This window comes from Thunnus thynnus, chromosome 8 (assembly GCF_963924715.1).
Source record: "Thunnus thynnus chromosome 8, fThuThy2.1, whole genome shotgun sequence".
NCBI lineage: Eukaryota > Metazoa > Chordata > Actinopteri > Scombriformes > Scombridae > Thunnus > Thunnus thynnus.
This window is the reverse complement of record NC_089524.1, coordinates 33,305,137-33,332,814: the sequence shown is the minus strand read 5'-3', so window position 1 is coordinate 33,332,814 and position 27,678 is coordinate 33,305,137. Positions and strand designations below refer to the sequence as shown.

General features: G+C 40.9%; 1 protein-coding gene across 5 annotated transcripts; it reads right to left on the bottom strand.

Annotated features, from left to right (window-relative positions):
- Window positions 1–256: 256 nt before the first annotated feature.
- Window positions 257–26,556, bottom strand: LOC137188353 (uncharacterized). 5 transcript variants are annotated; one of them, XM_067597983.1, is made up of 6 exons: window positions 23,116–26,556; window positions 13,907–14,100; window positions 10,628–10,772; window positions 6,976–7,281; window positions 5,298–5,476; window positions 2,968–3,035 (listed from the first exon to the last, which is right to left on the bottom strand). In XM_067597983.1, exons 1-5 carry the CDS (start codon window positions 25,006–25,008, stop codon window positions 5,342–5,344), a joined length of 2,673 nt encoding a protein of 890 aa, XP_067454084.1. In that variant the 5' UTR covers window positions 25,009–26,556; the 3' UTR covers window positions 2,968–3,035; window positions 5,298–5,341. The 5 variants fall into 5 exon arrangements, 4 of the variants coding, with proteins under 4 accessions (XP_067454083.1, XP_067454084.1, XP_067454085.1 ...); XM_067597984.1 differs by having other exon boundaries at window positions 2,970–3,035; window positions 5,302–5,476; XR_010929372.1 differs by lacking the exons at window positions 2,968–3,035; window positions 5,298–5,476 and adding exons at window positions 8,850–9,322; window positions 9,476–9,968 and having other exon boundaries at window positions 7,195–7,281.
- Window positions 26,557–27,678: the final 1,122 nt, after the last annotated feature.

The following is a 27,678-nucleotide window of genomic DNA, read 5'->3' as shown; positions in this document are numbered from 1 at the left end:
TTTGGAAGACTGGTGCTGGTCTCTAATAGCACTCCTGATTTTGGTTTTGATGTTTGTTTCTTTAAAAAGAAAGATTTCCAGGAGCAGGATTATAAAGATAGTAGATAAGTGCTTCTAGTGAACACTGCTGTTAGTTGAATTGTTGAGTAAGGGCAGTAAGTGTCGAGTTCTCAGTTGGATTTAGGTTTGTTTTCCTTCATCTGCTTGTTTATTGTTTGACCATTAAAAAAAGAGTTTGAGTTATTTAGCATCCAATGATTCTCTTCTTCCCACAATGCAAACAGCTGTCAGATCAGGTATGTCTGTTAGAGCTTTTTTAGAGACTTTTCTGCACTTTCTCAGTCATTCTGAGATTTATCACCAAGTACCTGCAACACTATTCACATTCCTATCAGCCTCAACTACTTACTACTTACAACTTACTTATGTATAGTGCTTACTTGCATGTCAGCAAATGTTAGCATGCTAATAAACTAAGATGGTGACCATTGTAAACATGGTCACCATGTTACTTCATTTAGCCTTTAGCCTTACTTAAATTTTCTTATTTATTCATCATTAAATTATCTCACAAGAATAAAGCAAAACAAATAAGAAACATAATAGATAACGTTGGCTTGGGTTGCTGTGTCATGCATCTTTACAGATATCTGCCAACTTGTCCTGTAAAACATATCTGAACAGATTTCAGTTTGCATGAATAACACATCCACACCTTCTCATGTAGATTCCACCTTTGCTTCTTTTCCAAGACAGAAGTGAAAAGAGTAATTGTGCCTCCAAGAATACAAATTACATGCTGAAAATAAATTTAAGGCTGAAATTAATAAAAGTTGTTTTTTCACAGGGACTCTGTGATTTTGCTAGAATTTTTACTTTACCAAATGTAAACATGACAGATTTGCTCCTGGTAAAAGTAAACGATGGTCTGTGCAACTACTACAAAACAATGCAATACTACATGCAAATAAGGCTCATGCCTCCATAATCTATACATTGTGAATTGAATTGAACATATACAGTACTTATACAACATTTACAGTACATACAACCAGTAGTCTTGGCATTAAATGGATTGTTTTCAATATTGTGCTCGTAAAGTATACCTCTGAATGAAGTCTGAAAGGTAAATAGCAGTGTGTGCTGTTGATGTGCTGCCTACAGACCTCAGTCCCTGCTTATTGCAGAGGTGCTGAGCAGAGGAAAAATGAGAAATGTAGGACATTTGTGCTCAATAAAAATCTGGTATTAGTTTGACTGTCTGCCTTTAAAGGGGTAGTCAAGTGATTTAGTACTGTGCCTCTACAAAGTTACGTGTATCGTGATTGACTTTCAAAAATGAGTAAGAGTGGTGCAGCAGTGGCAGAGATATCCTGACGTGTAGCCCCTGGTATGGGACAACAGGGCTGTAGCTGCTGTTGAGGACACTGAGGTCATGCTGTGGTATTTCCTCTGAGAATCTGGGGGTTTTGGCAACGTGGGGGGATTAATCTTGTACAGTTACAAACTGATACATGTAAACATGGATATAGTATATTAAAATGTTACTTTTAGTACTTTTAGGACAACAAAATAAGTAAACAAAGCATTCAGTATTTCTCTTTGAGATTTTTTTTCCTGCAAGTACAAAGAGAAGTAGAGGGCTTTGAAGCAAAACTTAAACTTCATATTGGGCAATACATTGTAATGCTTTTTTTCACGAGTTGGATTATTTCCTAGAAAGCTTCCTAAAAAGAACCAGGTAATGTAGTACGTAAAGGTGAAATGGAGACAAAGCTCTGAAGTTATTTCAGGTCAAATTTAGTATTGCGTTTGTTGTAGCAGGCTTTCTGTTAAAAAGCCTGCTACAACAAACCCACCTGGCTTGGCCTGTCAAAGCCCAAGCCAGGTGATGGGACTTCAGTAATTTTCTCACTTGACAAAGCTCCTCAAGAGCCACAGAAAACACTATCTGCTCAGCACCAAACAGCAGACAGACACCTTTAGACTAGCTGGTGAACATAGTGGAGCATTTAGCAGCTACAGAGACAGATATTTTTGGTCGGTGAGTTGGTGGAGACCAAACTAGAGCTAAAAGGAGAGTGAATATTGGAGTTACATTCATCAGGTGGACACAAATTCAACTGAATTCAATGTTAACACTGCTATGTGGCTGCTGGATGTGTACATAGACAACTGTTTTGCTTACACATTTGTCATATTAACTTTATAAGGTGATAATATATCAATGTTGTGTTTACAGCTTGTTACGGTGCCCCCAAGTGGCCAAAAAAATCTGTGAATACTGCTTTAAGATAGATAAAAAGTCTTGTTAAAGCTATGTAGTCAGATTTTGAACTGTAGCGACCGGTCAGTTCTCAAGAATAGCTTAATTTCTCTCTGTTATAAGAGGTGAAATTCTGTTTTTGCACCATGTAGTAAATATCAGTATAATGTGACAGATGCATTTCACATCTGGACCTTCCAGCCTGAACATGTGGTCAGTAGGTTTCAACCACTCACTACCTGAGACCATGGGGGTGATGACTGGTAGCGTCATCTCACTCCAATGGAAACGTTAATGCTAGCATTTCTCAAAGTATAGACCGCATTTCCCATAACTCCTTTTGCTCCCCTCTTCACCCCCCGATCCTTGTGGTAATGGATTTATCTTGTGAAGAAGCAAAGTAGACAGACTGACATTTTAGTTACCTGTGTAGCTGATATTTACTACAGCTTTACAAGATAACATGTATTCATGTCTGATTAGTTGGATTCTTCAGTGACAAAGTGATGTTCTTTTTTTGAGGAAACTGTCCACATACTTGCAGAGAACAGTTTAAGTCTGATACGAGTGGATATGTCACAATATTAAAGTTCTGTGCCTTCCTCTGAGTTCAGTCCAACAGCTCCTGTTTGATTCTTATGAGGGTGGGGGGGTGCCAGCTGCCTCGGCCCTCCCTTCGTAGAATGTATTCACTAAATTGAGAAGAGTCCACACCGCCACCACATGAACCTGTGATCCAGAACCCTCTCTGCTGCAAGCGCTCCAACACCTGCAGTCACACACAAACCAAACAGCAACAACACAAGAGTGAGGCATGACAAGAAGCCTTTGAGCAGGACATTCACATTCTCCAATGGAGTGCTGCTTAGCAGAGGGATGGAACTCATTTAATATTTTCTAGATACATTTAAAGACACTGTAGAATATGAAAGTCAGTGACTTTAGCATCCTTCAGTGATAGAAGCAAAATAGACACTGTGACAGAAATGCACCAAGTTAAAGAATATGGTTGGCAATATTCAATATTGTTGGTGTTGTCAGCAGTTCCCAAGAAAAGACCAAGACCAACAATGTGTTGGTCCGTCCCTCAATACTTTCTGACTCCAAACCCATTGGTTCCAACTTAAGGTGTAAATCTTTAAAAAAAAAAACAACCTCACAAATATATAGTTTCAGTTTTTTTTAAAGATTCAGTGATTTCCTCAAACAGCTGGTTACTGTAGTTTTTAACAACCATTACTCATACAGGAGGAAATAGTGCATCTGTTGGGGACTGTTTTCAGCAGCGGGTGAATACATGTTTGGTGTACACACACCATCCTGCTGGAGTATTTCTGGCAGCAGGATGGTGTGTGTGAGACTGAGTCGAAATAAACTATAGTGTGTGTGTCCATGGTAATGAAGGGACATGTCAGCCAGTGCAACAGTGTGGCTTATATTTTGAAATAAAATAAAGCACCAAGTCTCAGCTTTAATTTGAGTAGGTTTACATCAATATAGACAGAACTGTGTGGGAGACATAGCCCTTTTCACACATAATGCCCAAAGTTTAGTGGTTCAAACATAATTATTGTAATTAATAATACTAGTGCAGTGCCCGTTCAAAATTACTTCATTCTCTATGGTAGTTCTTATCACTATGGGTGTAATCCCACCTCTGACCACAATGTGGGCTGCAATGGCAGAGTGGTGCTGTCCGTATTTCCGTTCGTTGACTCCACATGCAGAAGAAGAGGCAAATCAACATTGTAGAAGCAATGTTATTCATGAGGTATTTTTATATATTTCTCATCCAACTTCACACAGACATTGCACTTCCTTGTTTCCCCAGCAATCCACCCGCCAAGTGTGAAGTAGATTGGATGAACAGTTCTCAAGATATGCGAAGGACAAACATACATACATACCGATGGACAGACAGACAGACAGACAGACAGAAAGACAGAGATTCCTTGCTTTATATAGGGAGATACTGAAGTAAATCTGCTCAAATTAAAGCTGAGACTTTAATGTATTATCCATTATTTAATTTCAAATTGAACAAAATGTGTAAAACTGTCCAAATACTTACTGTCTGGGCCATATCAGGCTTTGTTACACACACATAATACTTGCTAGTGGATCAATTCATTGTTGGTTTGGGTCTGCATGTGGGATTTGTTGACAAGAAGAAAAATATAGAATATCACCAGACTTATCCTTTAAGGTGAATGCCAGTAGAGCCCACCAATACAGATGTGACTCACTCAAAAATTCAAAAACAGGTTTTCAAATGAACATAATATCCATATAGGCACAGCTGGCAAAATGTCCTCTCCAAGGACAGCAGGAAAAACCATCCATAATGGTGGCTGCAATTCAAACAAGCCTGCTAGAAGCAATGTCTCAAAACTACTGGCACATTTCTTAGAGGAAACAGCTCTTCCAAGAAGTCAGCAATTACTTTGGTGAGAACAATATTGTTAAAACTGATGAATTTTGAATTACATTAGGACATGGAGTACATTAGGTAAGTGGTGCTGCTGGCGCCCTCTGAATGCTGTTTTTTTCCCCCCAGGCTATGTTTATATTTACATAAATATGATTGTGATGCTGTTTGTATGAATTCTACTTGATGAAGGTCTGAGGACTGAAACATTAATAAAATGAGTAAAAGTGGTGGATGGTGTGTTGGACTTTTTGTTTGTTTTTTTTTTTCACAAACATGCAATACATTAAAATAAATCCCTGTTGAGCAATGTCAGACAGGCAAAAGCATTTTGCCCACATCCCCTCCATCCTAAGAAAAAACATTGTGCACTGCACTGTTTTATTTTCAACATGATTCTATGTAAAAACCATGAGTACACGTGTAAACAGATACAAGTTTCACCGGACTTAACAGCTCCACCTAATGGACAGTTTGAATCACTACATTATCTGCAAAAGATGAATTACAATGGCACGACACAAAATAAAATTAAATGGTTTTGATTGTTACGTGGGATGAACAAAAATGTGAAAGAGTAAGGATCACTCATCATTTCATTACCTACACATGTGATTTAATGATATAGTCTGCGGTTCTTTTGTGTGTTAGTGTGTTACTAACAGTAGTCCATTAGTTTCTCTCCCTCCCTTCCTACTGAAGTGAACATGGTGACAATATCTCAGTTTGCCCTCAGGAGTCTTCTGTTCCTCTATACTGCATCTCTGTCTGACTGAGATTTCCTGAGACAAACATACAATAATGAAATGCGTCAGCCATCAATTTATCTCTACTGAAGAATGTTATTTGTTTGACTGTCATCATTTTTAGTATGTTCCTTCAGCCTAATATTGACTCTTCCAAATATTACCTCTAAAGACTGATTCACTAACTTTTCCTCTTGATGGTGCAATTATTTGGACATGCATGAAACGTGAACTTCACTTGCGAATGTATTTAAACATCGAAATGTTTTGTCAGTTGACATGACTTCACTATTTACTGATGCATGTCATTTGTTATCGAGTATATCTTTAATGTACATATAGCAAAATTAGTTTTTATTTTGCTTACTTCACTCCTCTGATGTCTGTGAAGCAGAGGGAATGCTTCCTTTTGCTATATACACTATTTAAGAAATACTATTACAAAGTAAACATGGCATGTCACGTACAGTAATTGAAACGAGTAAAGTATGACCACAGAGTCTATTACTACATTGATGATAAATGAGCTGCAAACATGTTCAAACTGAGCAATATTGGAAATATTTCTGCTGAACAACAGACTGCTTGAGCGTCAATTATGAAATGCTTCCAATGGACCTTGGAACAATGATGGGGATGACACAGAGCTGCTGCACAACTGCTACGCACCCACTTCCCCCCTGGAATGGCTGCAGAGGAGCTCTGCTCTCATCAAAATGCATTTGAGGAGATTTATTACTTTGGAGTCTTTAAATGAGGACTGAAATACTATTTCATGATTTTTAGTAGGTCCTACAAAATCAATAAGAAGAACGTCCATGCTTTACCATTATAGGCCTTACAAACCCTGGTGTTGAGTTTAAAGGGACCATATTATGCTTTTTCTGGTATTCAGTTATTTTTATCCTGTTATGATGTTGGATGTTAAATATGGTTAGAGTTCCAAAATGTGAGGGGAACATAGGTAGAAATGCTCCCTGCAAGTCAAAAGCCAGGGCTTCAGCCTGCTCAGAACGCTTTGTTTTTTTCTACTTTGTACATGCCCACAAATGGTGGTCTACTCCGTAGCCTTGGTTGCTAAGGTGGTTGCTAAGATTTTTGTGTTGTTCATGTTGTCCACTCACATATTTCGGATTGGAATCTGGCTTGAACATGTACGGATGTCTTTGAGAAATTGACATTTCGAGTAAAGAATGAGAAAAAGTAGTGAAATCTTGCTACTATAGTTTGTTTCATGGTTTGTTGCACTTAAACCTCCTGAGCAGCCAGAAGTCGAGACACAGCTTCTGGAAACAGACCAATCTGAATAGAATGGGATCATGGGAGGCGGGCCTTAAAGAGACAGGAGCTAAAATGGCCTGTTTCAGACAGAGACTGAACTGAGGGGCTGCATAAAGGGCCAGTATAAGATAAATAAGGATTTTTGAACTGTAAACCATGCAAAAATATTCCAGTAGAGCCCTAGGTTAAAATAAAGACCTGTAAATGTGCAGAATATGTCCACTTTAAGAATAAACCCTGCATGTGTCTTGTACCTGGACAGAGTTGAGGTGGCAGTAGCTGTTGAGTGGGAAGCAAATGACATGTGTGGAGTTGTGGTTCCAGCTGGTGTTTAGGGAATTGCACATGACGTCTATGACCTCAGGGAAAACCTCCTCGATCACGGCGGGGAGGGCGCTCACGCTGATCCTCTCGCCCAGCTCTGGAGCCACATGAACCACAACACACTCGCTCTCCCGACACACGCGCCCACGTTCACGCTCAGTCCTCCAGCGCTCCAGCTCAGCCTGCAGGGGAGCCAGCTGGAAGAAACTGGCCTCCTCATACAGTAGGGAGTACTCCTGCAAACACACACCACACACATGAAAACAAGCTCAGAGACATGCATACATGACAGAAGCTTGTAAAAAAGACAGTGTTACTTGCACAGTTACACATAGATGCATAGAAATGCTTGTATAGCACATAACACACAGACATTCATACAGAAACACACAAAGACCTTTAGTGAAGATAGATAAAAAAAAGCACAGTAGCTCAGTGATGAAGAGTACTGAGTCTCCCCTCTCAGCAGTGACATGTCCACATCTGCCATATTTTACTGGAAACAATCACCATCGTTTGACCATTTGTAACACGGAGGTAACCTTTAGTTAATTTGTTCAATTATGTATTCAACATATTCATAATTTGAGGGTACAAATGACTAAATTTAGCTAAGTCATTACAGAATCTGCTCTGCGCATCCCCATGACAACAGTATGGGACATAATATGTCTTGCAGTGTGAGCAATACAGTGATTCAGAAATTTTTGAAAGTCTTGTTGTCTGCACTAGCTTTTTTAAGGGAATGAAATAGGAATATTTACATATAGGAATAATTAATATAATTATTAAACTTCACAGAACAATTTAATGTAATGTATGTTGTGGTTTTTGGAAAGTAGTATATATATCAGGTCATCTATCATATATGTTGATCATCTGTGGAGAACAAAAAACAGGATTGTCTTACAGTGGTATAAACATTGAGGAAAGACCTGTTTTCCAAGGCAAAGAATGTGTTATTGATGCCTGCACACTTGTGTTTATGCCCAAAACAAATAATACATTGGCAATCAATCAGTAAATGTTCGACTGAGATAAAAATGACTGGTTCATAATGATATTGAAAACAACTGTGATTCTAAACCTTAGGTAGCAGCTGACTGAATACATAGTTAGAGCCACTATATTTCATTTTTGCCCCCAGTGGATCTGGGTAAAAGGCTGAAAGCAACACATTTGGCCTCATGCAAGAACATTTTTGTATTTTTATCCTAAAACTCTTATTTTCTCTGTGAGGTTTGCTCATACGAGTGTTTGAAGTCGGATTCAAAAAACTCTCTTAACTGCCCGAACTTGTTGTAAATCACTCATTTCAGCCTGATAGGTGTCACCCGTTCCCATGAAGAGGTGCATGTTCTTGAGATGTGATTGTTAGCATAACCAACACCCTTAAAACATCCATATTAGACTACATGTTCTGCTTGGTTTATGGGCAGGTTTCATTCACAAAAATGTTACCAAAGAGTAAAAACATATTTCGTATGTAGTAAAAATATGCAATTATTTTTTTAGTTGGTGCCCTATAACTAGAGAAAACTGGGAAAAGGCTGTACATTCCCCGTATTGCTCTTAAGGGGGGAATCCTACAAGAACCAGAATGCACTGCGTATATTACGCCCAATCCACTACTGATCGTGTGTTAACGGAACACAGCCGGTGAGTACAGCAAAGTACGAGCACTTCACTGAGGCTAATTTACAAAATGTTTTTCCTCATCAAGTCTGGGTTTATCATACCGGTGTGCAAGGATCATAAAACAAATGGTGCGCAGGAGTCAATTATCTGGATCAATGCAACTTACCGAGAGCTTTAATGTTACATTGGCCAGAATGCTGCAAGAGCTGCCGGTGCTGATGGATAGTCAAAAAACCTCCCAGTCTGCTGTCTCCATTTCAGCTTTGTTTGGGAAACAATCATGGATGAAGGAGTGAAAACCTGCAACCATATGCTGTTTCTCTATCGTTTTGGACAACAAGAAGCCAGACCAGATTGTGCTCCATTTAGATGCAGATTATAAATCACAGGTAACACAGTCGCTGTTGTGCTGTTTTGTATTCAGAGTTGGCAAAGTCTAATATTCTGTCAGAAAATAAAGTCAGGTTTACCACTGCAAACGTTGTTGAAGTGCAGAGTTTTCAGTCTGTCTCCATTCTTTCTGACAATCCTCACTGGGCACCGGTTCATGCTGCAAAGCCACTCTGGCTGCAGCACCTCTCTTTCAGCTGCCACTGTTACAGCTCCCAAAGTGACTTCCTCCTCCATACTCTGTTGTGTCTGATTCCACAGCACGATATTTGGTTGCGTATCATGAAACTAGTTTTCTTTAAAATATGCTGATATTTTAAAGTATTTAAGTAGTATGATATTTTAGTGTCTGCTTTCCCTATTGCTAGTGTAACATGGTTGAGAGTGTTTTGGGAGACCCACCTTTGACTGTCCTTGAAGGCACCACTACAGCAAAAAGGTGTTGCTGTAGTTCTTCCTTGCCCCCAACTACCTCACTGTACATGTCAAATGATGGCGCTGGTGGCCAGAAGAACAACAGATTTTGCAGCTGTGCCCCAGAGACACAGAGAACATTAACAACTGTTGTTGTTTTCCACACTTTATCCTTAATTCAGATAGCTAGAGATAAGGTTGAAAATCGGTGTTCCTTTAAGTTTAGGAGTGTCAGTAGTAAGGGACCCGAAACAATTAGAAAATATCGATACAACGACGTAGAGCCTCACTGTAGTGTGACAGAAACAAAGAGGGAACACTTTGATGTAAAATTAGATGCTAAAAAACATCAAGCAAAGTGGTCCATGACTAATATGAGAGGTGGTCATGTAACAATCACAGAGATATTAGAGGAGAATATTATAGTCTACAGGTGATGTTACACTGTCAGCTGCAACACAAGATGAGACTGCACAGAGACCTGCAGAGAGACACAGAGGCAGATGTCAGAGTGAGATAAGTTTCTTAGCAACTGCTGTAGTATAGAAGTTGATGCACCTAAATATGGCAATAAAAATCATAAAATCCAAAACACCTTTCATTAAATTGGCAGCCATGATGATGATAATATGGTGAACGGGGGGGGTGCAACACATCTCTCTCACTCTTGTTTTTGTATAATGGGCCGCTCGAGCAGCCCACATAATGCTCATGTGGCCCACATAGCGACCAACCCATCGGGATTTCTCTCAGTGCTCCCAATGGCCAGTCTGACTCTGTGCGAGTAGTTCTTGCATGAGGCCCATTAACTGCAGTAATTTTCATTTTTCTACAACAAGAAAGAACAGTGCGTGCCCCTTCCTCATTACCACCACTGAGGTGAAACGTCTCTCAACCCCCAACTGCTAAGCTGTGAATGTGTGCAACTGTGTGAATGTGAACAGGGCTCAGTGTCATAGGGGGAAGTGTAACATTATACTTAAGTGGTTATAAGATGTCTGGACTGTTATAATCTCTCTTCTGACAAACAGTCTTGAAAAGTGATCTATTTATTGCTTTCTCTGTGGTTTGGGACTGTTCAGACACATTTTAATGATATACTGTGGTAGTACCTGATCAAAGCTCTAGACAGACACTCACTTTGAAGTCATCTGGGATGAGGAGTTTCGAGGTCCGGAGGAAGTTGAGTATGTAGCGGAACATGGGGCCATCTCGATCGATGAAGTAGTGCTGCTTTAGACTGTCCAACACAATGGGCTCCGTTCCATCAAACAGACGGCCGATCCTGCCACAGACCACGGACAAAGAGAGAAATACCGACCAAATGTTGGTGAGGCTGTCATGTCTGCTGCCCACAGATGTCCTACAATACAGTGCAGCAGCTGAACGTTCAGTCACATATGCCATTGTTGACAGCTGAAAAGTACGGGGAGATGGACTAAATAAAAACACAGGATGAATAGGATGTTCAACCTTATTTCCATGTAGTAATAGAGATGACATGTTTATAACACTTGCAAATGTTTTCTATCATTGTAGCACTGTGCAGCAGCCATTACTTCACAAGGGCGTATGAATGTGTGTGAATGGGTGGATGTGATTCGTAGTGTAAAAGCGATTTGAGTGGTCGGAAGACTAGAAAGGTGCTATACAAGTACAGTCCATTTACCATTTACCATCATCCACTGTTGTATTCTGACATCAGTGGATAGTAGAAGTACTCTGATAGGAAGTCATTTGGGTACCTTTCTTCGCTTTGCTTAGGTTTGTCACAATGGACTGAAAACTACTGAACTGTAAATGCATGAGACTGCCCTCCCAAGAAAAACAACCTAATTGGTCGTAATGCCACTCGCCCAAAAAGGACATATAATTACTTTTGAGTGACAGATGCCATCTAGCGGCTATAGTAATTATGACCCGGAGCAGTGGTGCAGTTCAGAAGACGTATATATATGTGGATAAATTTCCTCATTTGGAGGCGGTGGGTCGGGTGGTTGGAATAACCCAACAGTGGACTTTGCCACAGGAGACCGTTGTTTTCAACCGCGAGTGTCACATTTCCAACTGTGAGTCGGCACAATTTTTTAAAAACTAAAATTTTGATCATCCCCTACCCTTAACCCTGTTAACCATAGTGTTGTCACATCATAAAACTTTATTACTTTTTAACAGTGATTAGTAATGGTTTTGGAAAGCACAGACAAATAATGTCCTGCCGATTACTGCCAATAGGTCGCCAGATTAGAAAATGCTCCTTTGTGTCGTTCTCGTGTCACATAGTTAAACAATTTGGATTTAATTTGGAGGATTTGTTGAAATGCATAGTGGCTTTAAAGGAAAGGTCCAGATTTTTTTTCAAATATATCTTAAGAAAATACTTGACCACATATATACATGTACACTGAACAAGTTTTTGATCGCTAAAAAATGCAAACCTATACTAGATTAATTTTCTCTAAATGGTGTTCACTGTGGCCACAAGTGGTAATTACACTTGACACATAGTGTAACAGTAGGACAAGCAGAGTCATAAAGTCAGCTAACTGACTAACATTAGCTAACATTAGCCACCATAAGCTACTGGTCATACCAGACCAAGTAAGATTGTAGCCACAGAAAACATTGGGTGTGCTGAACTGAGAAACACTGTGATTTATTACTATTTAAGAATGTGTTATTTCTTCTTTCAAATGTTACACAGTCAGAGTCAAGCGCAGATTTGTATGAGGCAGAATGAGAAACATTGCATGTGCAAAGCTTTGAAGTGGTTAAAGTCAGTGGGCCCGCAGCACTTACTGGATTTAATGAAAACACTTTCACAATCAGTTTAACATGGCAGACATGCTGAATGCCATCTGGCAGCTTTAAAGTACTCTAACAATCACCTGTACTATATTTAAGTTTTCAAAGCAACATGTGGGCACAAACAGTCACCCAAAGAGGCCACAGAGTCAGTTATTAAAACACAGAAGCATCAATGTTCTCAGGACCAGTGAGTCATGAGAACATCTATTAGATGGACTAATTATATCAGCAAAGAGAAACTGTGCTGGTTTCTAACAGAAAAATATATAAAGTGTTGTGTGTGTGGTTCAGCATGAAGGTAAATGCATTCATTTTTACCTTAAATTTACATTTACAGTCCTGGTTAAAAGTTTTAGGTACTTTAGAGGTTTAGATTCTTATCTATTATGCAACATCATCAGGGAGGCATGTGATCGGTCCAAAATTTATTTTGCAGCAGACAGCGACCTCAAACATCCAGACAGTCATTAAGAACTATCTTCAGCAACAAGAGGAACAAGGAGTCCTGCAACAGATGGTCTGGCTCCCACAGAGTGCTGATCTCAGCATCATGGAGTCAGTCTGGGATTACAAGAAGAGACAGAAGCAGCTGAGACGCCTAAATCCACAGAAGAACTGTGGCAACTTTTCCAAGATGCAGGAACAACCAACCTGCCAAGTACCTGAAAAACTGTGTGCATGTGTACCGAGGAGAACTGCTGACAAAGCTGTCATTTTTAAATGTGTGTCATTTTGTGCAAAAGTGCATTTAAAAGTTTATCTGAAGCTTATATGAGGCTTCAGCAGTCTGAGTTAGTCATATCAAGTGGATATCTGACACATTTACAGTCTTTTTAGCATCAAATTCCCTCTTTGTGTTTCCTCAGACAGTGTTTCCCTGTTGAGCAGCATAGGAAGTATAGTAACAAAAAGAGAGACTTTGGCACTAAAAAGACTAACATTGAAAGACTTGATTTGACTCATTTGGACACTGAAGCTTCATATTAGCTTCAGATGAACTTTTAAATACATTTTTGCACTGAAGGAGGACTGTGGATTTTGTCCCCCATCACTTACATTGCAAGTGCATTATGAAGGGATCTTCTAATGGTCACAGGAGGAATGATTACAGCAAGAAAAAACAAATTTTCATTTGTGCTCCTGACTGTTGTTTTAAGACAGACTTGAACTAAAGATTTTCAGTCCTTTAGTCTGTGCAGAAAGCCCTTAATATATTAGAATGCATGAATCTATCCATGAATGTACCCCAAATCTTGCTCTTATGTACCTGAATACTGAGTAAAAATCCCTTAAAATATCATAAATTTTCACCTAAATATTTCAGACTCTAAGGCAAACCAAATCACAACCTCAATAATGTCCTAAACTGAAAACTAATGGATTTTTCAAGTATTTTAAATAATATGTAAATTAAGGGAAAAGTCATGTATCACTTAAAACCTACTTAATTTGCTAATTAAAGGCTTTTTAAGGGGTTTAGTTTTTACCTTTTCCCAGACTACCAAGCACTTTCATTTTAAAGAGATGTTTTGTGTGTTTTCATGGATACATGAAGAAAAGAAGATGGTATCTTTAGGGAATGTTTTTTCCTAGTGGGTGAGTGTCTCTCACCGTGATTCAGGGTATTTGGTAAGGGTGGCCAGGCTGCTGGTGTACATGTGTCCTCCTACATCGATGTGGACAGGTGCGTTGGTTTTGGTGAGCTGTGCGGGGGTGGGGATGCCGGCTGAGCTCAGTGGAGACACAGGAGACACAGAGACCAGCCGCTGACTCGTCATGCTGCTGCTGCTGCTTCCACGGCTGTCCTGGGACACCAAACACACACACACACACACACACACACACACACACACACACACACACACACAGAGAGTAGTGGTCATACCAGTATGAAAGTAGAAGTATAGTTGTAATAGTAGCAATAGTGTCAACAGAGGTTAATCAGACATTTAAATGTCCAATAAATATCATCATGTGAGAAATATTTCACTTATTTTAGACCTGCATCAGCTAGTGTTAGACTGCACACAAAGTTTTAAATATAGACTACATTATCCTTACACCGACGTGGTTGAGATGCTAAGTTTGAAAAAAGAACCCTCTGTGTGTCAGATTGAAAATTCTTGCAACGTTGTAGCTACAGGTTTCAAGATTCAACTAAATTCTGAACGAAAAGAAATGAATCTCATTAATGAAAAATGTGTTTTCTTATTGCTGTATCTTTGACCTCCTCACTAATAAGATGTTTTGCTCTGTGCTCTGTCCACTGCTCATTACATTAACACGACTGCAGTTTCCTGCAGCTCTACGGAGCATTTCAGCATCTTTCAGCTCATTTTTATGGTTTTACTCCCTGACACTTGAATGTTTTGTCTCACAGCTCTCATCAGTCTTGCTCTGATAAACCTACTTTTTAGATTTGGGTTTCAATAGCATTTTATAAAATCATCAAATCAGAATCCAGTGTCACATCCTTTCAAATCCCTTATTGAATCTAATTAGATCTACCTTTCAACATTTGCATATAACTAAGTGGTAGTGTAATAAATGTTCACAATCTGTAACTAAAACCTAGTGAGATTGTTGATTGAATATGTTTCTGACACATTGAAACATACAGTTTACTTTTACACCTTATTTTCCCAAAAGCTGTACATTTCAAGTCAGAATTACAAAGTGGAGCTTAAAATATTGATGTGATATTCATAAAAATATATGGAGATTATCATGAAATTGTCATGACAGAAAATCTCACTCTACTGGTCATAATGAACTACAAAAACACACTGTTCACTCACAATTGTTATGTTATGTTGCTTTACTGCTAATATCACCTGCTGCAGCAAGTGAAAGCCACTGTTAGCATTAACTTAAAATGAAATGAGTGACTAACTGGTGAACATAGTGTGTAAAAGCTTTCCGTGTGGTGGGAAACATCAGGAAACATCATGACAGAAATATAGCACTTTCTACTCCATTACATTAATTTTTTAGTATCTATTTTAGGCATTTTAAGTCTATATTACAGCAACAGTAGTAGAAAACAAGGGAGAGGTGACATGCAACAACGGTCCACTGCTGGAATCAACCACGGACGTTGTGGTTATGTGAATGTGTCTTAAGCAGTGGATTACTGGGGAACGCCTCCACAACATTTATTTGACAGCTTTACTTACTTTAGTTCAGATGAAGATTTGACACAATGGATAATATAACAAGCTTTTAAAATACAACACATTGTTAAAGATGAAACCAGTGGTTTCTAACTTTTCTGGCTTTTGATGTCTTACAAAAAGCAGAAGGGTCACATTTCAGATGTCTATGAGTTGTTAACAGCTCCACCAAATAGTGATTTTTCCCTCTAAACCTCTCATAGTCATAAATATTTGGATTGATTGTTCAGCAATAGTATCAGAACTTCTTCTTTCCTCTCCCATTAATCATCTCACCACCCCTCGGATTTATCTGGTGACCCTTTGGAGGGGCCCGACCCCTAGGTTGGGAACCACTGGACTAAACTAGCTAACTGTATATAAAGTAGTGTAAACTAGCTCCACCTCCAGCAGCTACAACAGTAACATGCTGCTCTAACACTGATGCTTCACTATTAATAATCTAATGATGTCATATATAATAATATATCAGTCAGAGGGACCAAACCACTACTTTTACTGCAATACTTTAACTACATCAAGCTCATAATACTTATTTACTTTTACTGAAGTAGGATTTTTCATGCAGGACTTTTACTTGTAATGGAGTATTTTTACACTGCTGTATTGGTACTTTTACTTAAGTAAAGGATCTGGATACTTCTTCCACCACTGTGGGTAACATCGTACACTAGTACCAGTGCACAGCACTGTATACTATATTATAGAGCATTAGCATTTAAAAAGACAGGTATTATTCTCAGGAGTTGGTGGAGACTAAAACAAAGCTAAAAGGAGAGTGAGTGGACACAAACACAACTCCAAAAGAATACTAATGCTCTTCTGTAAACAACTGTTAGTTAGGTCACAAAAAATCAGTGAATGCAGCCTTAAGTATCTTACTACTAGCAAACATCAGAGTGCTTAATATGCTTGAAACAACATACATTAAGCCGTGATGATATAGAAGTTGATCAAAAGTTATATATTTGTCAGGCCCCGGGGAGTATTTTTTCCCGTATGTTGGGTAAGTGACTCCAAGTGTTGCTTCTGGCATCCTGTCATCTGGCTGCCAGGCCTTACCCACTAGGTGAAGTTTTGGAGAAGTGCTGATGATTTAGAATCATAGCTGCCAGGCAGCCTCAGGAATGGCAGACAATGCCAGAAGCCTGACAGGAAGCGAAGAAACACAAGGACAGTCTGTCAGGCACATGCATATGACTTTGCTCTGCCAGAGCACAAGCTATCCCAGATTGCCTTGTAGGCTACTTAACAATGCCAGGTGCCTGGCATGAAGCAACACATTAAGCTCAGAAAGAGGCAATTGGCAGCTCTGTAGGAGGCCAGTGCCTGACAAGCTGGGAACAAAGGTCCCCTGGGCTCTCACTCAGCTCTCTTCTTCACCGTTCTGCAGTTTTCTTTCTTTCTGCTCCAAACTGCTCTTGTCATACCTTTTAGTTGTATTTCATTTTCTTCTGTTCAATAATAAACAAGTCTCAGGAGCCCTAATCTCAAGTCTGTGACTTGATAGTAAATCTGAAAACTCCAATGTACAAATATTTACATCCTCACTTCAACAGTCTTCAGTTTATCTTCAAACACAAACATGTATTCATATGGACAGCAATCTGCCAAATCACAACCACACTGAAATACATCTATATTCAACCAAAAAACAAGATGTAGCGTCAGAAATATAGTCCACTTAAAGCTTTCCTGCTGCATTTCTATGACTGGTTCCTGTAGAAACACTGTAGTATGTTCTGTAGAGAGTTACACATCTGACTGTATTTACACAATACATATTCATTACATTGTCAACCATCAAAAAACAACATATACATAATAAAAAAGTGATTTCACTTCACAGACGGCCATCATCATGTGTTGCCTGTTGTTAGTGTTTTTATCTCAGTGTGTCTGACTGACACATGAGTTGTTGAGTTTGTGTCTGCTGGATGGATTTGCTTTTGTGTGTAAAATGAGCTGATGTGTCCAGCGGTGTGTTGGTAAAGTTGACTGTGTGAAGAGTTTGAAGATGTGGACTTGTACTGAACCATACATAGAACCAATCGTAAAAAAAAAAAAAAAAACAACAACAAAAAACTGAGAAGATTTATTAAATTCTTTTGAATTATTAGGATTTTTCATATTTTATTTCTTCACTCAACTGGTCAGCTGACTTTTAAACCAAATGGGATGAAGCAGCTAAAACTCTGGTATGATAGTGTTGAACATTGTTATAAAAGATGCAAGAGACAAGATGATTAACAGAGACAAAGGCACCTGTGTTGATGTGACGGAGCATAAAAACCACGGTTTATACAGAATCCACTCACATCAACCAAAATCTCAACTTTCACTATAGTCACAATTTACACAACATCAACAGTGAGCAGTGAGGACTCTCCCACACAACGTGTTGTCAGTGAGGAGGAGGATGGAGAGAGGGAGGTGCAGCGTGTGAGGCCAACCTCATCTCCTGTATACAAAGTATAAAGTACAAAGTGCAGGAACCAGAGGCTGGGTTTCAAATCCTGAGTCCTACCTGGAGTTAGGTTCAGGAAACAAAATCACTGATTAAATGTTAATAAAGTGAGTAACATGTTGTATCTTGTCCTTCAACTCACTGACTTTTTCAAGTTTTGCAGATATGTTCAGTATGAACATTTTGCAACTTGACAGAAATGTTCATGATAAACATTTCTTCATTATGTTGATGAATAAGATAGCTTTGTCATGATCCAGTCACTATCTGCTCCTCAGTCCCTCTGCAGCCACATTCTCTCATCCCCAGCCCTCTGCAATGCTCTCTGTCTGTTTTCAGCCCCTGCTCACTTCTCCCATGCCATTTTTTCCCACCAATTCCCCAGACTTGCCATCTTCAAGCTGTCCACCAGATGCCCTTGGACTTTACCTCTTTTCCCCATCTACACACTTGTCACCACTCAGTAATTGTCTGCACCTGCTGCCCATTCCCCCATCAGCTCCTCACTAAGTTGCTTTATGGGACACTTGCTCTCTAGCCATCCTGATCCTATCTGATCCTGGACTTTATCTGTTCCTGCTGTTTCTGTGGTTTGAACCTTTGTGCCTGTTTATCACCTGCGTATCTGCCTTGCTACTTTGAACTGGGTATCTGTTTTGGACTAGCTCTCATTGCTACCTGTAAGCCTGAGTTTTGTTTACTTTTGCATTAATTTACCTTCTTATTTCACTTTCACCTTCCTGTCTCGTGTGTCTGTATTTGGGTCCTCCACCCGTCTGTTCCATCCTCATTCATGACAATATGAACTGGCCAGAAATGGACTCAGCAGACATTCACCAGCCCTGGAGTTTTGGAGTTACACAGGATGTTTTTTTTTAAACAAAGAACCAAGCTTCCTTAAGTCCCTTGCTGTTTACTGGAAGAAGGACCCTGAAATTGCCCAATAAGTGGCATTCTTCAGGTGGAAATACAATTTAAATCCTGCTCCTCCCAAGTCCATCATTCCAGCAGAGTCTCCCAGCTCCTCCCTAGAGCAGCCTGTCTCCCAGTCTGCTAGCTTTGGGCCTGCCAGCCACCATGACATCCAGAGGTCACCCTTTAAAGTGACTCGCCTTATCATTTTCATGGGGTACAGAGAAGTCTTCAAAAGGAAGCGTGGTCCCCATGGCTCCCGAAACCTCTGGCTTGCTCAGCAGTCCAGTGCAACAGAGTCTCTGCTGCTCAGCACCACTACTGAGGTCCAGTCTGTCCCTGCTGGGCTGAAGCAAGCTCCTGTTTCTGCTGGGCTGCAACAGCCCATTTATTCCTGAGCTGCAACAATCCCCTATTCCTCAGTTTCCTGTGGTTGTGCTTCAGCAGCCTCACTTGCTCACCTGCTGGACTCCGTGTCGTCAGCTGCACCTTGCCAACCTCCTAGACCTTCAGCAGTCAGCCGCCTCTGCCAATGTACTATCAGACCCCCAGTCAACAGTCCCTGCTAACACCCAGCCAGACCTCCAGTTGGCAGTCTCCGCTGACCCACAGCCAGACTTTCTAGACCATCAGTCGGCTGTCTTCGCTGATGCTCAGTCAGACCTCCAGTTGGCATTCTCTGCTGACCTACAGCCAGACTTCCCAGATCATCAGTCAGACATCTTCACTGGTGCGCAGTCACATTTCCAGCTGCCCACCTCTTGCTCTGCACTCCAGCGGTCTGCCTGTCCTGCACCCTGCCTCGACCTGCAGCTGAATCTTCTGGTGCCAGCTGCCCTTCCTGTCCTCTAGACAGGAAACATTGCAGACCTCCAGAGCAGCCCAGCCTTTGTCATCAACCTTCTCCTGTTTCATCTCCTCATTCCCCTCACTTGAGTTTCTCTACCCATCTCCCCACCTGCACCTCATCTCCTCGCTAGTTCAGTTAGTAATTCAGTCCTGTGTTTTAGTTCAGTCTTGTTGGATCCTTTGTTCTGTGTTTGCTCTCGAGGCTAAATAGTTATTCTTCAGTTTCTGCTGCTCCTCTGCCCTTCATTTAGGTCCATCTCCTGCCACTCCCTTAACAAGCTTTTGTTGTCCCCAAGGAGAAATTTGTTTTGGACCATGAGAGCAGGCAGACTGCTCATAACATCTAAACAACATCTATCAGACAAACATCTAGTGCAAAAGAACAGCTCATACAAAGATAACAAGGTAAACGATGTACTAAATAAATTAAATACATAGATGTACAAAAAGACTAGCAGCAGATATTGCACATGTGTCTGGTAAGAAGTGCTCACATCATGGTGACAATGAATTCGTCACAATGTTTTATCACTTATGTGTAATACCGCACTTCCGCACCAATGTGCAATATAATGTATATTTGTATATAAAGTATATATTTTTTTTATCTTGTCTCTTATCTTTCTCTTCTCTCTCTGCTTTTTTATAATTGTCAATATTTATTTCATACTCTAATTGGAACTTGAGCTTCACAATAGCATGAGCGTGACAATAAAAAGCTCTTGAATCTCTTGCTCTTGAACGAGACTAAAAACTTTGTAAGAAAGGCCATAAAATACAAAACATCAGATCTTAAAATGGCAATGGTTTAAAAATCTGTATGGTACATTCATATCTATGTCTTGGTGCTATTCAAAAGTTTTATGGAGGTTTGGATGAATGAAGTTTGAGGCGGTTAGATTTGCAATTCAGGCAGCATTATCATCCTTTCAAAAAGAATGAGTGGTATATAAAAATAATTCCTAGAGGACAGGGTTGCTGGGAGGCACTCTAACAGACAGGTACAAGGAGGGGATGATGAGGATCATGACATCACATATGACAGCTGTGGGGAACACTATAAGGACTCTGTCTGTCTGTGAACAACAGAACAAAGCCATTCACAACATCCACTGTGAAGAGATGAGAGGTCATCAACCAGGAGTCAGTGGACGACCGAAGATAGATCAAGGAGGACATTCACATCTGACACCAGAGACCATCTTTGAACAGGTGTCTTTGATTTGTATATTATCACAATTAATTATACTGGATCTGCACATGAATTTAAGACAGCATATCTATTTATGTTCATTTCTAATTATATTAAAGTTTGTTGGGTTTTTTGTTTGTTGTGTAGTATTGTTTCAATTGGATGTGGAACAATTCACTGCTGAAACACAGAATGTGTACATAGTGAGTGTACAGTGACTAAACGGAGGTTCAATAATCACAGAACAGGCAGACAAACTGTAAAGCTGCGCTCAATGGCTCATATCTGATACATACACACCCAGATTTGTGTGTGTGTGTGTTTGTGTGTGTGTGTGTGTGTGTAGATGAACAAGCACTCTTTACCCTGGGCCATTACCGTAGTGCATGGTGGGTAAATTCATCAGCAGGTAGTTACCCATGGCAACAGAGAGACAGTCCCTATGAGAAATCAATGCTGCTTGTCCTGCTCTTCAGTATCTCCTAGGTGTTTACACGATGTATTTCAATGATTATTGTGTCAGAATATTATTTGGTGTAGTTTGGTCTTGTTTGGTTCCCTACAGCTCAAAGATCTTGCTATTGTGCTTGTCGGCATTCATAGAGTTTTCTAGTTGTCAGTTACGTAGAATCGGGGATAGCCTGGATAACTTCTGAATCACCACTCAGATCTCTGATGTGTTGAGTAATTCAAAGAGTTCTGCTGTTGAGCACATTGACAGCTGGAGAAACAACTGAGCCAATCAGAGTTTTGTAGGTGGGATTAAAAATGGGGATGCCACCTTTCTGTACCACAGCCAGAAAAATAGTGTCATAAAAACTGCCACAAATATGGCAGCATATGTCAGTGAGATACATAACAGAGCTGTGCAAGCTTGTTGTTAGTCGACTTAGAGAAACAATTAGAGTCTGACAGATAGATTGACTGGGCTGATAAATTATTATTTTTACACTGTAAAATGTTCCACTCACTTCAGATCTTGGTTACAGTTCTTAAATAACCAAATTTAGGCATCTCTATCAAATATGTTTATGGTATGTGTTTGTGTAAAGAAATGAATATTGGTCAATACATCGATATCAAATATCCATTGGCATCTGCTTAAAGATCCAGTATTGGTCAAGTTATAGAAACACACACATATCTGCATATTTCTGTCAACGTGAAAAACATTAACGCTCTAGCAGCTGCTGCTGCAAAGTAGTTCAAATTTTCCAAACCTTTATCAACTACAACATTAAAGTCACACTTACACATCAAATTATAATCCAATAACATAATGTATATAATTTTGAAATGGGCCACTTTGCAAAGTGAGTAATTTTTCTCTTGGTACTTTACATGTATTTTGATGCTAATACTTTTAAGCTTATTACTTGAATTTACATTTTGGATGCATGACTTTGCATGTATTTCTAAAATATCTAAAATATTGCTGTTTTTATTATAAAAGAGTAAGAGCTGAGTAGGCCTGCTTCTTCCACCACTAAAGCAGAAACAACTAGGATACTAGGATAAAAAATCCTTTTTTTTCCAGAAAACAACTATTAGATCTATATTTTGATTTACTGGTGAAAATATGTAACTTTACTATTTTAATCATCATCATACAATTGAACATTGATCAGACTAAGACAGTGAAGGACAGTGTTTCTGAGTCAAAAATAGATTTTTAGTTCATATAAAGGCCGTATTTCAGTCCTAAATACTTAGCATGCTTTATTCAGTTAGTTATTTCTAAAGGAGGCGTGTGTGTGTGTGTGTGTGTGTGTGTGTGTGTGTGTGTGTGTGTGTGTGTAGGGGATGTGGTTAAGTTAAGGTATAGATCACTTTCTGATACAGCAGCTTACATCTTCAGAAGGTTATCAAGTGGACTTCTTCACAACTTTATACTAGGACGCATCTGGAAGAGGGGTCCTGCCTGGTTTCTCGCTTTTTCCCGTTAAGGGGTTTTTCTGAGTTTCTTTTTTGAGGAGATTTTCTTCTTATTTGAAATGAGGGTCTATCTATATTTATGATTTTAATCTATATAAATAAAGTTAACTTGACTTGATACAACATGTTCGAATGGACTCTGTATCTACACTGTAGGCTATGCATACACCTCGGCAACATTTTTTCCTTTGTAGCTGGCGGCGCATTTTACGCATGAGCTCCACACGCAGGCGGACTACTGAAGATACCACTCCGGATCAGACTTGATCAGATGTAGAGGCTACTGTGTTACCTGTGTGGGAACGGTGACCGGAGACCGGACGGCGGACTGTGTATGAATATGGGACTCCGTTGCTCTCGCAGGCAGCGGGTCGCTCTCGCTCCGCTCCACAGGAGACTCCGCGGGTGTCCCGGGGCGCACGCACAGCTTCTTGGCGAGGGGAGCCCCCGGGTGGTCCTCGGCACTCAATCTCCTCACTGCTGTTGTCGTTGTTGACGTGTTTATGGTTGTTGCTGCTGTTGCTGTCGTTGCCCGCGGCGGCTTCACGTCCTCAGCGCTGGTGACCCGGCGGAGGTACGGGATCACCAGCTGGAGGTGGGACTGCGCGTGGCCGTTGACCGTTTCCGAGGCAACGTAGAGCGTCGTCGTCGGCTTGGAGCCCGTAGCGCCCACGATGCTGTTGAGCGTTGCTATGGAGACGGCGCCGATGCAGTGGTTGGTGTAGGTCTTGGAGAGCTTGGCAGCACGCGACAACATCTGCATCCTCGTGCCCAACAGGTTCTTTCCGATGGCTTTGTTCTCGTACCACGTCACGTCGCTCGCGCAGCAGTGGTCCCGGGGCCGCTGGAAGAACGCCCTGCAGAGCGGGTTCCGTTTCGACACGTACCGGACGAAGCTGGCGTACGGACACAGCTCCGTGCCCGTCTCGTACATCCGCGGCAAGGTGTCCTCATCTGCGTCCGGACGCTTCTTGGTCCAGGCGGCGGAGCGGGACTTGTGATAGGGTCCAAGAGCTTTAAAATAGACGAACTTTCTCCCGTCCTCATCTACGGCCAGGCCGAACGAGTCCTCCTCCAGCTCCCGCTGGTTCTCCCGGCCCCTGGTGCAGAAATACATACAGGTCTCGAACCAGACTTTGTTGAGCAGTCCGAACGGAGTATCGGTGTTGAACACTGAGGACTCGTACAGTTTCCGTAGGTCCGAGCGCGTGATGGCTTGTTTCTGCACCACTGGACCGGCGCCCTGCTCCTCCAGCCTCCGTATGACCGCAGCCAGGGTCAGGTTGGCGCTGCGTAGCTCTGGGTCCTTGGTGAGGTCCAAGGTGCGGCAGTAGGGCGGCTCGTTCAGGTACCGGTTTAGTGAGCTCCGGATGCTGATGAGGGACGACTTGCTGTACAACTGTCCACTTTTGGAGCGCGCCTCCGCGTAAAAGGAGCGCAGCACCGCGCAGAGCGCCTCCTTGTCCAGAGTTTCAAAGTCTGGACTTTGGGCTTTCTCACTGAGATACTCCCTGAAGATCCTCACCGCATACCGGGTGGCCAAGCGGGTGTTCTCGCTCAGCCTGTTCCGCTCTGAGCGCTGAAGGTCTCCCTCCAGGTGAGACTCAAGCCCAGCGGGGATGCTGCTGCTGAAGGGGTCCGCCTCTCCCTCCTCTTCTCCTTGGTCCATACTCCGCATAACGACCGCTGGTGTCTCCGCAGCGGAACCGCTGGGGTCCAGCACTGTGCTCCCTGACTCCCACTCCAGCTCCACACCATCTTTATCGGACTCCTCGTCCTCCTCCTCCCCGGTGATCTGGACCTCCTGGATCTCGTCCTCATCTTCTTCCTCCCCCTCCTCCTCTTCCTCCTCCTCATCCCTGCTCCTTTCGGGGCAGCTCATCTGCTCCTGCTCCTTGTCTCCGCTGGCAGGCATTCTCGCCATATTGCGGTCTGTGAAGCAGTCCTCCGGCAGCGCGCATGCGCTATATTGGACCGCAGCGCTGAAAGCCTTTTGTGTTTTAGTGACCTTCAGCCGTGCACGCACTTTTTTAAGGTGTAGGGAACGAGCGCAGCGGGAGGGAGAATTTGGAAGCGCGCTCCCTCTCAGACAGGCTGCAGTATTGGACTGCATATTGGACCAGCAGCATGTACACTGATGTGGTGAAGAACAGGACTGCAGGAATGTGACCTCCAGTATCATCATGAGCCAAACAACTGCAATTATCTGGACTTTTAAATCCTTTTATTGTAACTTAAATCAGTTTGACACTTGATATGTTATAGTAGCTATATAAATATATAATTAACCTTGTCAGTCAAAATAGATAATACAAATCCATTCTGAGAGTAAAGTATGAGAGGGAGTTTAGATGGATTTACCATCTAGCATCTCAACTTGTACATCAGTGTACTTTGAAAAAGAGGGATTTAAAGGAGAGGAAGAGTGCAAACAATCATTACTGCACTGCCATCAAATCATCACACATGCACACATATTTTACGATTGTTATGTTGAATCTTTTCTGCTCTTGTGCTCACTAGATTTGTCATAAATAAGAGGAAACTTCATGAGCTGCAGTTGTTGCACATGCACAACATGAAACATGCACCACATCTCATAAAACATTTATTTTTCTGAGATTTTAGAGTTTTTCAACCTTTGGGTTAGGACCCCACATGGGGGAAGCTGCTAAGCGTCTCGAGGTCTCAGACCCCCAGGGGCCCTGGCTTTTTTTTACGTCCAGTGCCTACATTCTAAAAATTCTTACTTTCTACAATATCTGTGCTTAAATCAACTAGTGTAACCTGATGCTAACTGTGGTCTCCTGCATGAAAGCTAGACAGGCTACACGCTGTATTGGTACTGGACGCTGGCATTGGACATAAATTGTGAGGTGCGGAATCATCAATGTAATTCATAGGATAGTGAGCTGGAAGATAGTCTCACTTAGGGGCGTAGATTTTGAAACCCGCCGTGCCTGGAGAGTCTAACAAGAAACTTTATGAAGTTGCATTATGGGAAGTTTAGGATACAGAATTTTTGGCCTCTTGCTGAATCAATTTTGAGCCTTTTTTTTTTTTTTTTTTAGCAGAAGTCCCCCACCATAATGGGAATGTAATTCTAAATTGGTTGAGTTCCCCGTTAACTCCCTGTAGAGATAATCCCATAAGAAGAATATATCACAATTTCCCAAACTGATTTTGGTAATAGTACTTCCTTTTAAATAAATTTTAATGTGTCAATACATTATAGAGCATTGATTTACATTACAGTTAGCATACACATTGAGAACATGTCAGACATATTAGTAATAGTCTAACACAGTACAGACACATACTGATTGTTTTTTTGTTTTGTTTTTTTCTGAATGGCTGTATTTTGGTGCATCATTTGAGCATTAGTGCTGGAGGACAGTAACATTGATCCTTTGTGTCTAAGACACCCTTTTCTGATGTGCAGTTATATTAGAGGTTATTTTAGCAGCTTCTTAATATAGTATCCCATCATGCTCTATGGCTGCTCCCAGCTAAAAGCACTGGTTCCTCCCCTGGGCAAACATGACCTTGATATACAGTCTGCACCCCATGCACTGCCCTCATTGCTGTTTGGACTACATCAACTTATTATCTCACTTTACACTATTATGTCTGCTGCTTGTGATAGTCACAGTGGTGACGATCATTGTTATATAACCTTATTACGCTGTACTTCATAAAAATGTAAAGCACAAGAGATATTAAACATTTCTGAAACGAGGTGGAACAAATTCATAAGACATTGAAAAGAGAAGCTGCTCAGAAAAAATTTTGGATTTAAAGTGAAGACAAGTTTGTTTCAAGACATTTATTAGCTACAATTGTTGAGTATTAAGAGACATGCATGTACTATACACAACTCCAGTGCCAGACAAGAATGATCATAATGGACAATTCTTCTAAACCCTTGATCTTTATGTTTTTTATGTCCAGGACCAATGTTTTAAAATGTCTTGCATTTTTCATTCTAATACCTGAGCAGAGCAGATATACAGTATGGTTAGGGAACGGCTGTGCGTATGGAAAATAAACTATGGTCAAACTATGGTTAGGGTTAGGCAACTAAGACACCTGGTTAAGTTTATGGAAAGGTCGCAATTACAGTCAATAAAAAGGCAAACTTTAATTGTTTCTCATGTCAGCGGTTGACTGACATATGAGAGCTGGCATTGCTGAGAGATGTGCTGTAAATTGTGGTGCGATACTGACTGAGAATGTCATACTGTGCAGCCTACGAATGTTAATATGAGGCATTTTTCCATTTTTCAACAAGCATTGGTTATCAGTCATTACAAATTTCGGCATTCTGTTCTTTTACTGCAATCAACATCCTGCTAATAAGTATGGAAAGTGAAAGCTAGTTAGCCTAGCTTGAAAACATTAGCACAGATTCCAACTAAATGTTATTTTTGTTCATGTTATCTCCAACACACACAATGTTCCTCCTGCTGTGTTCGTCCCACATTATAGAGAGGAAGAAGTCTGGCTAGCACTGGCTGTCTTTCTCTCATGGGTGCAGATATGGTGATGATAACTGGTCAGACTGTCAAATCTCACACCAATAGTTAGTCCTGTAACCTAAGCACTTTGACCATCACCCTGTGATTTGGATCACAACAGGGAGCAAAGAGGGAGCACTCAGATTAAAAATGGGTCAACGGAGAACAACGTCGGCCCCCAGCTGGTTAACTGCCTACATGGCTGTTGGAATCGGAAATTATATTATGAACTAGTTCCCATCAACAATCAAATAACCGGCACTCGGGTTGTAGGGTGCTATCACTCCAGAAAAATTAATACAATTTTAATTTCTTTGCTTTGATGATAACAGTTTTGA